Below are 15,435 nucleotides of genomic sequence, written 5' to 3'. Positions count from 1 at the left end.
AGGAGTGCGAAAACGAACATCCTGCAGAGGCCCATCAACCAGCGGCAGCATTACGCGAGAACACTGCTGCCCGGGATGCAATGAACGCACTCATCCTGGCCAAATTTGCTTAGCCTAGTCAATCAAACACTTTTGCCTCGCTGCTTCCTACCAGAGCTTTGACAATGGCCAAGAACCAGAGGATTCCTAGCACTCTGACCACCATACTGACAGTTGCAAGTATGCCTAAGGCCTCAATGTGGAAGTCCCAATAGCGAAATGACAGACGAAACAACTGCAACATTTGCCATCAGAAATTTTATGTACATTAACGAGGTGATGGCATTTTTGCTGCAGCCCCCTCACACTGCACAGTCAAGAAGCTTGGCAGTCTGCAGAAGAAACAAGGCTTGCTGTGGACCTTAAATGCAGCAGCAATGATGATGTCATCGGAGGGGACTTTCAGTCATGAAAAACCCATTTGCAAAGGCTTCCCACATGTTGAAAATCAATTGGCCACTTAAGTTAAAATTGCTTCAATCTCCCACATCCATTTAGATTCATGTGGATAACACGACACCATCCCGCACCTGAGTTAAAGTCCCCCCCTAAGCCTCTATTTATGAAGCCCAGGATCCCGTAAGCCTTTTTAACTGCTTTCTCAACCTGCCCTGCCACCTTCAACGATTTGTGCATACATACCCCCAGGTCTCTCTGTTTGTGAACCCCCACCAGGATTGTACCATTTAGTTTATATTTCCTCTCCTCATTCTTTCTACCAAAATGTATCACTTCACACTTTTCTGCATTAAATTTCATCTGCTACGTGTCCGCCCATTGCACCAGCCTGTCTATGTCCTCTTGAAGTCTATCACTCTCCTCACTGTTCACTATACTTCCAAGTTTTGTGTCATTTGCAAATTTTGCCTAGGCCCGTAGTGCCTAAAAAACTGGCGCTGCACAGCCCAAATTTAGCCCCCATTATCTGGTCATTATCACATTGCTGAGCATGTTTGTTTGCATGTGGGGGCATGTGCATGTGTGAATTTGTTTGTGTGTGGGTGCGTGTGTGCGTTTGTTTGCGTGTGGGTGCGTGTGTGCGTTTGTTTGCGTGTGGGTGCGTGTGTGCATGTTTGTGTGTGTAACTATGCGATTCGCACATAACTTGATTTTATGTAAAGGTGTACTGGTGACTTATCTATAGGCAGTTAGTTTGTCTGAGCAATCGGACCGAGCACATTGTCCATTCATTCAGACAAGAGATATTTCTTACTTTGGTCACTGCTGAAATGGGTCCCAGATGGCCCGTCGCCCTCGACATGCCGTTATCAGCTCACACTTCCAGCAAAAATTACAGGGCAAAGGTTTTTCGAACTGAAAGGTGAGGGAAAATGTCTAACTAATGGGGCTCGTCACAAGATGCCCCGCTCCTGCAAATTCTGGGCCAAATGCAACCTCTTTGGCACTGTGGACCACATGGAGTAGAATTATACCTGAAATAAAAATAGAAAATGTTGGAAATACTCAGCAGGTCAGGCAGCATCTGTGGAGAGAGAAACAGAATTAACGTTTCAGGTCTGTGACCTTGTGTCAGAACTGGAAAAAGTTAGAGATGGAACAGGCTTTAACCAGGCGCAGAGACAGGGAAAGGGGAGAAGGGAGGAAAGAACAAAAGGGACGGGCTGTGATAGGGTGGAAGGCAGGAGAGATTAAATGCTGCAAATGGGGATGGCAGAATCATCCATACCTGCTGCCTGTAAGATTCGCAAAATTAATATTGTCAGATAAGGGTCCCTTGGCAGGAGAGGCCTTTTCCTTTTAAAGACTGTTTTAAAAGAAGCCCAGGAAAAAGGGCACACAAAATGGCCGCCAGACCCCGTGACCAGCTTTTGGGACACTTTAAAATGGTTCCTGCAGCCCCCAGACAGCCTTTGTGGATTCAGCCCACAGTAAGTTCTGGAAGGCCGTTTCGGAGAAAACCAAACCAGACAGAACCCCATACATATGGATTGGATGCAGATCCAGTCAGATCGTCCTGTAGATAAAGGCCATCTAAATGTTTACCCAGACAAAGGGAAACAGTTTTATATTCATAGGGGGAGCATCAAAGACCCGTTAAAGACATCAAGAAGACATTCAAAACAATACAAGGTCATTCCAGACCAGAGATGGCCATCACCGGCCATCCCGAAAGTACTTTAAATATAATAACTACCCTGTTGTGACACCAGCCCGCCAAAAATTAAACAAAGACTAACCTTGATATGGTGGGAGATAAGGACCTCGATTGAGAAGTATAATTGGGGGTCCCGGGGAAAACTTGAGGCGCGCAACTGCACGGCAGCTTGACATGGTAGATTCATCAGGAGTAGAGGAGAGATTCACCAGGAAGCGTGGTGGACTCCTCAGGAAGACGAGCACGCTTAGCCTCGTAGCCAGAGAGAGAATCAGTAGTGGGAACGCCTCGGCCATTCCCGAGTCAAGAAGGTGATTCGAGTCTGCGTTCGGCCTCTGGGGTATTCGTCGGGAGATCATCGACCAAAAACCCCGGGCCACTGATAAAACGAGGAGAAAGTTGATGAGAAGAAGAGAGGATGAAACACCCTACAACATCAGGTGTCGGAGCACAGAGAAAAATGAGCTGTGAACAAAATGAGGGTCCGCTCGTCTTGCTGAAGTGGAGGAGCCATCAGCTTGAGCAGCCCACTGCTCCTACAGCCCAATGACCACGTGGAGACAGGATGCCTGAGAGGATCAAAACGCAGACCTTTCAAAACCTTGCAGTTCCTAACTGGATTGGTGAGCATGTTTCTGGCCCCTCATAATCCGATCTAGATAGGTTTAAGGGGTGGGTATTTCAGGGGATAATTAATTATGAGTTGTTGTCCCTCGATGTTCCGTGTGTTCCCCATTTCATGATGACTTTTGTAAAGTATAATATGCCTGTATCTATCTCAGTTAGTAATGTATTATGAATTTGTTTTTCCCTCCCATGTACCTTTTATTGACTTGCATTTGATTTGTTTTTCTCTATGCAATAAAATTTCATTTTGTTTCCATTAAACCTGGCCTATAGAGCATTCTCTACATTGTAGTTCCTGCCTCAAAGTCCAGTGTCTAGAACCTAAGGGGCGAGTGGGTCGAACCACTCAAGGTTTTGCTGTGCAAGAGAGAGAGGCCTCTAGAGAGAGAAACCTCTGCGATCTAAAACCCCTTACATGCCTGAAAAAATAGGGGCCGAGGTTATGGTCCAAAATTGTTGAACTCGATGCTAAGTCCAGAAGGCTGTAAAGTGCCTAATCAAAAGATGAGGTGCTGTTCCTTGAGCTTACGTGAGCTTCATTGGAACAGTGTAAGAGGCCGAGTACATCTATGACTTTTTCCAGTTCTGACGAAGGGTCATCGACCTGAAACGTTAGCTCTGTTTCTCTCTCCACGGATGCTGCCTGACCTGCTGAGTATCTCCAGCATTTTCTGTTTTTATTTCAGATTGCAGCATCCACAGTATTTTGCTGTTGTAGTAGAATTATACCTGAGTTGTGTGGCCACTTCTTCATGGTTTTCTACCTCTTTACCTTAATTCCTGCCCCATCAAGCATGGGATCCAAGTGAACACAATATGAAATATTGAACTGCAGTGGCAAAGTGATCAGTGCCACCAACACAAGGGCTCAAGAACTTGCGAGTTAGCACGGGATGGGTATGGTCCCCTCTGCTGATTTTCAAGAGGAAACATGGGAACAGTGGACAAAGCACTGATTGTCCATGTAAAATACGTATGTTTGCCGAACTCCAGGCTGGTTAAACACTACACATTACAACAGTGAACTCACTTCAAAAGTACTTCATTGGCTGTGGAGTATTTTGGGACGTCCTGAGGTTGCAAAAGGCGCTATATAAATGTCTTTATAAAGTCTATTTTCTTTTACACTGTACAGAATCGACTGTAGGGGGTACTGCTGACTATTCCAGGAATGTAGGATAGCACATGACACGAATGAAACCAATCAATATCTTGCTGTCCAGGACTCAGGTTTGATTGAGTATGATGATCGGGATTGTTTGCTGCGTGTGTGTTGCCATGGTGATGGGTGCTGAAGGCGGGTACATAACTATTTGTGGTTTTCTGCCTCCAAACTACCAATGCCTGAAAGTGTCCAAGGCACATTGAACAAACCATGCTCCCCATTAAAAGGGTCTCAGTTACAACACTCTGTTACACTCCACTTTCATTCTAAAGTTCTCCTTCCCTCTCTCTCTTTCTGCTTCCCTCTCTTTCTCCCTCTCCCTCTCCCTCTCTCTCTCCCTCTGATCAGAGTACTGGACTTTGGTTCTTGAGATTTCATGTTTAATAAAGTGCTTTATAATGTAGTACATAGCTTGTGATAATATGCAAGGAGTTGTAATAAAGGTGGATCATCTATTTCTTTGATTTGGAAAGTGTTGGTTTAATATGGATTAAGAACAGAATGTGGCTGCTGATTTTTAATTCTAAAATTAGCCCCACTGTACGTAGAATGTAATGTTAACCCAGATCAAGTATGGCCTCAAGTCACTCCATCCTGTAGTACCATTGCAGTTAGAACAAATTAAATCTAACAAACTGATTGGAATACTTTGAGGATGTAACCAATTTAGTGGATGAATTGCAATGCGGTTGATATTACATAGCTTGATTTTCAGACAGCATTTCACAAAGTCCCTCACAAAATACTTACAGCTATCCCCAAAGCTCGTGGGACCAAGGAGGAAGTTGTAAATTGGATGGAGAAATGATTGGATAATAGGAAACAGATGGTGATTGTTAATGGGAATAAACCTGCGAGGCAGTAATGACCAACAGAGTCTCAGAGATCAGTCCTGGGATCGCCGCATGGCTTAGTATCTTTAGTGCTGTCAGAAAAAAATGTGAGTTTGCAGATGATGATCCAATTGCGTGGGAAAGCAAGCTAAGGAGAAGGATACCTCTGAGGTAAGACAAACTGTGCACCTGGACCGGTGAACAATACTCAGTACGATTACATTCAGTTGGTTTATCATAGATTTGCAGATTTCAGTCAGTGCTTCAGTCGGGACACTTACAGTGGACCTCCGTTGTTACGTATTACTGGGTTATCAAGGTAAACATCAGCCAAGGTCTGATGGTTATCCAGTGACTTCCTGCCGGGAAAGGCGTAAGTACGGGTGTTCAATCAGTATCCTGTTCCCACTTCCGATGAGGAAAAGCTAAAAACAGTGGAGGTCCAAAGAGACTTGGGGTTTCAGGTACATAGATCATTAAAACGTCATGAACAGGTACAGAAAATAATCAAAAAGGCTAATGGAATGCTGGCCTTTATATCTGGAGGACTAGAGTACAAGGGGGTAGAAGTTATGCTGCAGCTGTACAAAACCCTGGTTAGACCACACCTGGAGAACTGTGAGCAGTTCTGGGCACCACCTTAGGAAGGATATATTGACCTTGGAGGGAGTGCAGCGTAGGTTTACCAGAATGATACCTGGACTTCAAGGGTTAAATTACGAGGAGAGATTACACAAACTAGGGTTGTATTCCCTGGAATTTAGAAGGTTAAGGGGTGATTATTTGTAGTTTTCAAGATATTAAAGGGAACAGATGGAGTAGATAGGGAGAAACTATTTCTGCTGGTTGGGGAGTCTAGGACTAAGGGGCATAGTCTAAAAATTGGAGCCAGACCTTTCAGGAGGGAAATTAGGAAACACTTTTACACACAAGGGACAGTAGAAGTTTGGAACTCTCTTCCGCAAACAGCAATTGATGCTAGATCAATTGTTAATTTTAAATCTGAGATTGATAAATTTTTGTTAACCAAAGATACTAAGGACCAAAGGTGGGCATATGGAGTTAGGTTGCAGAGTAGCCATGATTTCATTGAATGGTGGAACAGGCTCGAGGGGCTGAATGTCCTACTCCTGTTCCTACGTTCCTTTGATGGGATAGAGAGGGCGTGAAGCAATGAGGCTGCTTTCTGTGAGGACAGTCACCCCTACTCCACTCCCGATGATGTCACATGTGGAAGGATCAGTGCATAAGGATAAACCAAAAGCAAAAAAGGAGCCGATTGCAGGTCCTGAGAGAAAGGCCACCCCCATCCCAAGATGTTCATTGCAGCTTGGAGTGTCCATCCAGATCTGGTCCTCCGATAATACTTAGACGAAGTATTGAAGTGTATATGGTGGTGGAATGGTTATGTAACTGGATTAGTAATCTTCTTCTCTTCTTAGGCAGTCCCTCGGAACCAAGGATGAGTTAAATTAGTAACCCAGAGGCCTGGACTAGTAGCTCCGAGAAAGGCAAGTTCAAATCCTACCATGGCAGTTAGAGAATTCGAATTCAGTTTCAAACAAAGCTGGTATTGGAAAAAGTGACCATGAATCGAATTGTCTTAAAAACCAACTGGTTCATTAATGACCTTTAGGAAAGAAACCTGTCTGTCCTCATGCCTCTACGTGACTGCAGTCCCACACCAACCTGGTTAACTCTGCAGTGACTACTCAGTTACACCAATCCACAATTAAACAATCTGGATTGTTCAAGAAGGCGGCCCACCACCACCTTCTCAGGACAACGAGGGATGGGAAATCAATGCCGGCCTCGCCAGTAACGCCCACATCCCGAGAATGAATAATAAAAAAGGTCTGAGGAAAAGTAAAACAGTTAAGCAGGTAAATATTCAGTTAGGTTTTTTGAGTAATTGCAATGCATAATATTGTGAATTTTGATTTTCTGGAGACAGTGACAGAGGATGTCATCCTTCATAGTGACTGTAATGTGTCAGCTTGGATTTTTCCACCCCTTGTTGAGAGAGCGCAACCATTAAATCGGAACTACAGGTAACATGCTGTGCGACCATGCACTATCAAACACACAATAGTGGCGGAGCCACCAAAGGACTCAGATCGTTTGTATATAATTCCTTTAACAACATGTTAGCGACAGCCTGAGTCTGTATCTTTATTTATGCTGTTTAACTGTACAGAGCGTGGTTACTTTAACAGCGCGGTTAAAACGTGATGACATCACGTGATGATCCCCCACTGGCAGGAAGAACGTGATGACGTGATGACGCCAGCCCGGGACTGCCCTAGGCAGTCCTCGTGGAGCCTCTGAAGAGAGCAAACCTACATTCGATGTTATCCTGCAGTTACTTGTTAAAACCTGTTTGTTTCATTAAAGTTCGTTTTGTTTAATCGCCTGAGTAGAACTCAGTCTTTTAGTTAGGAACCCACGTTCCTGCATTGGTGACCCCGACTTTCGTGAATGGTTTTCGCGGAAGATCTTCAGCATGGAAACGAACGCCGTGACTCTGAAACTGCCACAGTTCTGGGAGCAACAACCAGCCGCGTGGTTCATCCAGGCTGAAGCCCAGTTCGCCATCAGGAACATCGTCGTGGATCAGACCCGTTATTACTACGTGGTCTCCGCCCTCGATAGCGCCACTGCCTCGTGGATCGTCAGCCTTCTCGGTAGTCCACCTACTGACCGCAAGTATGATACGTTAAAGGCGTGGTTGCTACAAGTCTTCGGGCTCTCGAAGTCAGGACGCGCTCGCTGGCTCCTCGCTATGCCCGGCCTCGGGGACTCCAAACCATCAGAGCTCATGAGCCAAATGCTCACGCTCTTGGGTGCCGAACCAGAATGCTTCCTCTTCCGAGAGCTATTCCTCTGCCAACTGCCGGAGCAGGTGCAGGCTGCCCTAGCCAGATCCGAGATTACAGACTGCGCCGAGATTGCTGCCGAAGCAGATAAGATGTTCACAGTAACCCAGCAATGCTGCGTGGCCATGAGACGCCCATCCCCCACAGACGCAGCTCCAGCTCCTTTTGCAGCAGGCTGGTGCTCCTCCCACGCCCGTTTTCGCCCCAAAGAAACCAAAGCTCCTGCAGCGTTCCTGGCGAAGGAGGACCGGGTCTAATGGGTGCTCCGCGGCTGCGACGGCCATCGGATCTTCAGGGAAACATCTTTTCATCACCGACTCCCTATCGGGTCGACGTTTCCTTTGCGACACCGGGTCGCAGTATAGCATCCTACCTGCGTTGAATCTCGACATTCAAGCTGGGGGACACAGCCTTTCCCTCGAGGCGGTTAATGGCACAGCCATTCGAACTTTTGGAAAGCGGCGGGTCCAAGTGTGTTTCGGCGGTCAGCGTTTCCATTGGGAATTCGTCACGACCAAAGTCTTGCAGGCCATCCTAGGGGCGGATTTTCTGTGTGCCAACGGCCTCCTCGTCGATGTCCGGCACCGCTGGTTGATCAACGTGGCCACCTTCCACTCGATTCCGTGCCACCGCGGTAACGCCATGCCGTGCACTGTCTCCTGTGCGTTCCCATCTCCGGACGACTACACGCGGCTCCGCGGAGAGTTCCCGGAGCTGACCAGGCCCACTTTCTCCTCCTCGGCCACGAAGCATGGTGTTGAACATCACATCACTACCACTGGCTCCCCGGTTTATGCACAGGCTTGAAGGCTTGAACCCAGAAAGCTCGCGGCTGCAAAAGCGGAGTTCGACACAATGGAGTGGCTGGGGATTATTCGCCGGTTTAATAGTCCCTGGTCTTCGCCTCTCCACATTGTTCCGAAACCGGGCGGCGGCTGGCGGCCATGCGGCGACTACCGACGCCTGAACGATGCCACTACTCCTGACCGGTACCCGATCCCGCATATTCAGGATTTCTCTGCCCATTTGGCGGGAAATTCCATCTTTTCATAAGTCGACCTCGTCCGTGGGTATCACCAGGTTCCCGTGCACCCGCAAGATGTCCCGAAGACCGCAGTCATCACCCCATTCGGCCTTTTTGAGTTCCTGCGGATGCCGTTTGGCTTGAAGAACGTGGCACAGGCTTTCCAGCACTTAATGGACTCCGTGCTCCGAGACCTAAACTTCATCTTCGTCTACCTCGACGACACCCTCGTCGCCAGCGCTACCAAGGAAGAGCACATCTGCCATTTGCGTACCCTCTTTACACGCCTCAGTCAGCATGGTTTGATCATCAACCCGGCCAAGTGCCAGTTCGGCCTGCAGCGGATTGATTTCTTGGGACACCGCATCACTTCAGACAGCGCCGTCCCCTTACTGACGAAGGTGGAGGCTGTTACCTCTTTCCCACTCCCGCCAACCATCAAGGCCCTGCAAGAGTTCCTCGGGATGGTCAATTTCTGTCACCGATTCGTCCCTAAGGTGGCTCTGCTTATGCAGCCTTTGTACGAGGCCCTCAAGGGCAAGTCCGGGAAGGATCCAATCATCTGGACGGCCGAGATGGACCAGGCGTTCGTCAACACCAAGAGCGCCTTGGCCAATGCAACCATCCTGGCGCACCCGCTTCCAGGTGCCACCATCGCCCTTACCACCGACGCGTCAGACTGTGCCATCGACGCAGTGCAGGAGCAGTGGGTGAACAGCACGTGGCAACCGCTGGTGTTTTTCAGCCGTCAACTACGGAGAAATGAAAGAAAATACAGCACTTTCAATCGGGAGTTGCTGGCCCTTTTTCTAGCCATCCGCCATTTCCGGTTCTTATTAGAAGGACGTCCCTTCACGGCTTTTGTCGACCACAAGCCACTAACGTTCGCCATGGCCAAGACGGCCGAACCGTGGTCAGCTCGTCAACAACGTCACCTGACGTTTATTTCTGAATTTACCACGGACATTCAACATGTGTCTGGTAAAGACAACCTGGTGGCGGATTGCCTCTCCCGCGCGGTGGTCCATGCGGTTCACCTTGGGATTGACTACGCCCTCATGGCTGCGGATCAGGCCTCGGACCCAGAGGTCCAATCATACGGAACCATCCCCTCTAGTTTCCAAGCAGCCGACGCCAGTTTCCAGGCCGCAGGCACCACGCTCATTTGTGACATCTCCATGGGCGTTCCCCGACCTATCGTGCCAGTCGCATGGCGCTGGAAAGTGTTTGACGCCATACACGGGTTGTCGCACCCTGGTATGAAGGCTTCACAACGGCTAATGTCGGCGAAATTCGTCTGGAAGGGTATGCACCTGGATGTCCGTGACTGGGCCAACAACTGCGTGGTCTGCCAGAAGGCCAAGGCCCAGCGTCATGTAAAAGCTCCAGTGGCTACGTTCGCTGTTCCAGAGCGTCATTTCGACCACGTGCATGTGGACCTTGTGGGGCCACTTCCACCTTCCCATGGTTATACGCATCTCCTCACCATGGTGGACCGCACCACTAGGTGGCCAGAGGCAATTCCTTTGGTATCCACCACTTCGGCAGACGTCGCTAGAGCTTTCATCTCCTGTTGGGTTGCTCATTTCGGGGTACCAGCGGACATCTCTTCCGATCATGGCCCACAATTTTCCTCGGAGCTCTGGAATGCTGTAGCTCAGGGGCTCAGCACCAAACTTCATCGCAGCACTGCCTATCATCCACAGGCGAACGGCCTGTGCGAGCAATTCCACAGGTCGTTTAAAGCCGCCCTACGGGCCAGTCTTCAAGGTGCAGGATGGGTGGACAGATTCCCATGGGTCCTTTTGGGTCTTCGTACGGCGCCCAAAGAAGACCTGCAATTGTCCTCGGTGGAACTCGTTTATGGCCAGCCACTCCGAGTACCAGGGGATTTCCTCCCTTCTCCCACAGAGCCATGGTCCGCCTCCCAGCAACTCGTCAGCCACCAGGAAGCGGCCAGATGCTTCGCTCCGGTGCCTACATCAAATCATGGCCTACAGAACTCCCACGTGCCGGCTGAGCTGAAGAGCGCTGAGTACGTATTTATCCGCCATGACGCTCACCGGGATCTGCTCAAACCCCCTTACACTGGTCCTTTCCGCTTCATCGAATCGGGAGACAAATCCTTTTCAGTCGACATCGGAGGAAAGCCGGATCACATTTTGGTGGACCGGTTGAAGCCGGCTCACTTGGACCTGGACCGCCCAGTCGTCATCGCTCAACCGCCGAAACGTGGCCGACCGCCCGCAGCCGCCATGCCAGATCAACCGCAGCCGCCCGCCAGCTTGACCACACTCGCTGCGCCAGCTCAACCACAGCCGCCCGCCAGCTCGACCACCATCCATCAGCTTCCTCTGCAGGGTTACCGAAGTCGCTCAGACAGACTTGTCAGGCCTCCTCGACACCTCACTTTTGTTGGTAAAGACAATTCTGGGGGGGCGCACGTGGCGGAGCCACCAAAGGACTCAGATCGTTTGTATATAATTCCTTTAACAACGTGTTAGCGACAGCCTGAGTCTGTATCTTTATTTATGCTGTTTAACTGTACAGAGCGTGGTTACTTTAACAGCGCGGTTAAAACGTGGTGACGTCACGCCGTTCATCACGTGATCCCCCACTGGCAGGAAGAACGTGATGACGTCATGACATCAGCCCGGGACCGCCCTAGGCAGCCCTCATGGAGCCTCTGAAGAGAGCAGACCTACATTCGATGTTATCCTGCAGTTTCTTGTTAAAACCTGTTTGTTTCATTAAAGTTCGTTTTGTTTGATCGCCTGAGTAGAATTCAGTCTTTTAGTTAGGAACACACGTTCCTGCACAATGACATATAATTCATAAAGTAATCTTACCTTTTGAATTAAAATGTTGATTCCTTTCTCTAATCTGGGCAGCTTGGCTGCCACCCACTTGATTCTGTTGACCAGGGAGATGGGCACAGTGTTGTCCTGCTCCAAGCTATTGTGGCGATAAAGGACAGGTTCAACCCACGACTGGACCATCACCAACACGGCGTGCAGCAACCACTGATCCTGTAAGATGAGTTACTCAACAGGTCGTCATGTTTGATTAGCACTGAGAATGACTACAGCTTGATATTCAACTCCCAGATTAGATAGTGAAATCACATTGCTGTTTGTGGGAGCTTACTGTGCGCAAATTGGCTGCCGTATTTACCACATTACAACAGTGACTACACTCCAAAACTACTTCATTGACTGTAAAGTGCTTTGAGATGTCTGGTGGTCGTGAAAGGCGCTATATAAATGCAAGTCTTTCTTTCTGTCTGGACATGGACCAGATAGGGAAGTGAGGAGGAAATCGATTTGTTTTAGTAGGGCTTCGACCTCCGCACCCATGATGCAAATGTAGCTTAAGTGCTACATTGGCATCATGGGGAGACCCTATATTTTAAATATTTTTCAACAGCACGAAAATCCTTGGACACAGCTTTGTATGCAGCTTTGGTGTCCTCTGCACCAGTCATCAGCAATGGGACACACTGGGTACCTTGGGGGTGTTACAGGGCTCAGATCTCCACAGCTAATTGTCAAGGGAAAAGATTAACACCTCATGCACTCCATAATGCATTATCAAGCCCTGGGTGTCTGAAATGGAAAGGGTTCCATTCCCAAACACTAACGTCACTCATTTTGAGCAGCACACAATGTTCACAAACTTTGGTGAGATCTGATACAGCGTCAAGTGCCTTACCGAAATGTGCCATATTTCTGACTTGGAGTGAGGCATCGGGACTGCTCTGACATAACAAGACACAGCCCTTCTCCTTTTTTGCAAACGTACAGGGATAAAACTCTCCTCCTGAAACAGAAGTCCCACAATTAGTGATCAGCAGTTTATCAGAACCTTACCGTCCTCTGGCCTCAAGCTCAGTCTGTGCGAAACAGAAAGCAATACACAGGGAGACTGAGTAAATACTTTGCTGATACAATTTCAGATACTTTATTGGACCATTTTCTCTCTTAATAGCTGAAGAGCAGATCTCGTTAGTGGAGCTTGTCCTCAATGATTCACAAGCTGTGCCTTTTGCAGTTATCTGCTGTTGCACAGCTGTCAAGAATGAACAATTTATATTTATATCTAGTACTCCTCAGACCGCAGTGGGGAGAGGTGGATGTAGAACATAAAGTGAAGGAATTTAAGAGGTAGTACAGATCAAAAGTATGGCTTAAGATACAACTTTTTAGAAATCTATTGAAAGGAGCTAGAGAGGAAGCAATGCAAATATTGGAATAGAATTTTAGATGGCAGGGGTGTAACGGCTTAGAAGTTGGCCTCTGATTGTTCCTTTTCGGATGACTCTATGATTTGGTCAGCATGGTGCCTTATTATGCTTTCTCCGATGTCCACGGTATACATCAGCGGTCCTAGTCATGTGCAGATAGTTCCAGGCTGCCATTTCTCGGTACGGTAGTCCCGGGCCAAAACTTGTTGACCTATCTGGAAGGGTCTAGTTGGCCTTTCATTCATGCCTTGAAATTGCCGGTTCTCCACGTCCCTTCTGATGTTGGGCTTGATCAATCCCAGCCGACATCTTCGGCTTCTATTGAAGAACATCATGGCGGGAGTTTGGTTTGTAACCATATGTGTTGCATTCCTGCATGCGAACAAGAAGTTATCCACCTTGTGCTGAAGTTTTATGTCTTCATTACCCATGGCATTTATGGCCTTCTTGAAGGTCTGGACAAACCTTTCAGCCAATCCATTGGTGGCGGGATGGTATGGGGAGGACGTGTAGTGCTTAACCCCATTGTTGTTTAAGAACTTCCTGAATTCTTCGGACACAAATTGCGGTCCATTATCAGAACAGATCTGTTCCGGCAGCCTATTCCTGGCAAATATGGTCCTTAATACTGTGATGGTTTTTTCCGTGGTGGTGGAGGACATCTTTATTACCTCCGGCCACTTGGAGTGTGCATCAACCGCGATTAAGAACATTGAGTCCATAAATGGACCAGCAAAGTCAATGTGTACCCTTTTCCAGGGAGATGAGGGCCACTCCCATGGATGTAGAGGGGCTTGGGGTGGAGCGTTTTGGACCTTCTGTCATCCTAGGCAGCTCTTGGTCATTTCTTCGATGTCTCCATCGATACCTGGCCACCATACAAACGCCCTGGCTAGGTTCTTCATTTTCACTCCACCCAGATGCCCCTCGTGAAGCTCCTTTAGAACTTTATCCTGGAGTTTGGGTGGAATCACCACTCTGGATCCACACATCAAGGTTCCTCGGCACACTGACAGCTGTTCTCTTCTTTGCGAGAATGCTGGCAACAGTGGTTCGCCATGTGCTGGCCATCCCTTCACTGTTAAATCGTAGACTCGTGAGAGAGTCGGGTCATTTCTAGTTTCCCTTTCAATGGCAGAATTTGTTACTGGTGGACATTCGACTATGGTAGAGTGGAAAATCTCCACTGGGTCTACGGTAGGTGCTTCTTCTACCGTTGGCAACGGTAGGCGCGATAACCCGTCAGCATTCCCATGCTGCTTTGATCCTTTGTATTCTTTGTTGTATTGGTGTGCCCCTAGAAAAAGGGACCACCTCTGTAGCCTTTGCACTGTCATAATGGGAACACCCTTTTTAGGGTTGAATATGGAGATGAGGGGTTGATGGTCAGTCAACAAGGTAAATTTTTGTCCGTGTAGGTAATGGTTGAATTTCTTCACTCCCCATACCAGGCTGAGTGCTTCCCTGTCGATTTGGGCATAGTTAAGCTCAGCTGAGTTCAATGAGCGTGACGTAAAAGCTATCGGCCGTTCCAAGCCACCAGGGAATTTATGCGATAATACTGCTCCTACGCCGTAAGGGGATGCATCGCACGCCAGTCTGATTGGCAGTGATGGGTTGTAATGAGCCAAAACTTCTTTGGACGTGATTAAGTCTTTGCATTTATGGAAGGCACGTTTACAGTTTTCGCTCCATTTCCAAATTACTCCTGTTTGTAGCAGTTCATTAAGAGGGTGTAGAAGAGTTGATAAGTTCGGTAAAAATTTATGATAGTAATTTATTAATCCCAGGAACGACCTTAATTGTGAAACATTTTCAGGTGCTGGGGCTTTTATTACCGCTTCAATTTTTTCAGGTGACTTATGCAACCCTTCCTTATTAATTATGTGGCCACAATATGATATTTGATTTTGGAAAAATTCGCACTTGGGGCGATTTGCTCGTAGGCCCCGTTCTCTCAGCCTAGTGAGCACCTGCTCCAAATTGGCAAGGTGCTCGTTGTCATTTTCTCCTGTTACAAGGATGTCATCTAGGTAGCATTGAGTCCCCGGAATCCCTTGGAGGACTTGCTCCATAGCTCTTTGCCAGATAGCTGGAGTGGATGCTACTCCGAAAACCAGTCGATTGTACTGGTACAGACCTTTGTGTGTATTTATCGTGAGATATTTTTTAGAGGCTGTTAAGTCTATGTGTTCTAGTTATTGTTAATAAGAATCACTGCACACAGACCACAAGAATAAATTCAACAGGTCTTTACTAGGCGAAGGTCAGGCTGGACTGCCCAATAAATCATTACACAGCACTTATATACCGGTGTGGTCACCACCGGTATTACAGTATACAGCAGCCAAGATAAAGTAGTGCATCTCTTAAAATAGTTCTCTTAAAGGTGGAACGGTTACATACACCACAATCCTCCCTTTTTAGCTTAACAGTATATATTCCCCATTTAACATAACATAATAACATATATACACAACTTCATGTAAAAACAGTTCACAGATTCAGTCTC

The 15,435-nt window shown here is 47.7% G+C and overlaps 1 protein-coding gene across 1 annotated transcript in view; it reads right to left on the bottom strand.

The window, feature by feature from the left end:
• Window positions 1-15,435, bottom strand: part of smtlb (somatolactin beta) — a 68,026-nt gene that overhangs the window by 20,060 nt on the left and 32,531 nt on the right. Inside the window, exons 3-4 of the mRNA XM_085968237.1 lie at window positions 12,392-12,499; window positions 11,530-11,709 (exon numbers count right to left, since the gene is read on the bottom strand). Of these exons, the coding sequence (XP_085824363.1) occupies window positions 11,530-11,709; window positions 12,392-12,499 (288 nt within the window). The remainder of the gene's footprint in view (window positions 1-11,529; window positions 11,710-12,391; window positions 12,500-15,435) is intronic.

Source organism: Somniosus microcephalus, chromosome 26 (genome assembly GCF_052327205.1).
Source record: "Somniosus microcephalus isolate GS21.2 chromosome 26, FLI_Smic_1.0, whole genome shotgun sequence".
NCBI classification, from domain to species: Eukaryota; Metazoa; Chordata; class Chondrichthyes; order Squaliformes; family Somniosidae; genus Somniosus; species Somniosus microcephalus.
Note: the sequence above shows the minus strand (reverse complement) of the source record. Positions and strands in the feature narration are given on the sequence as shown.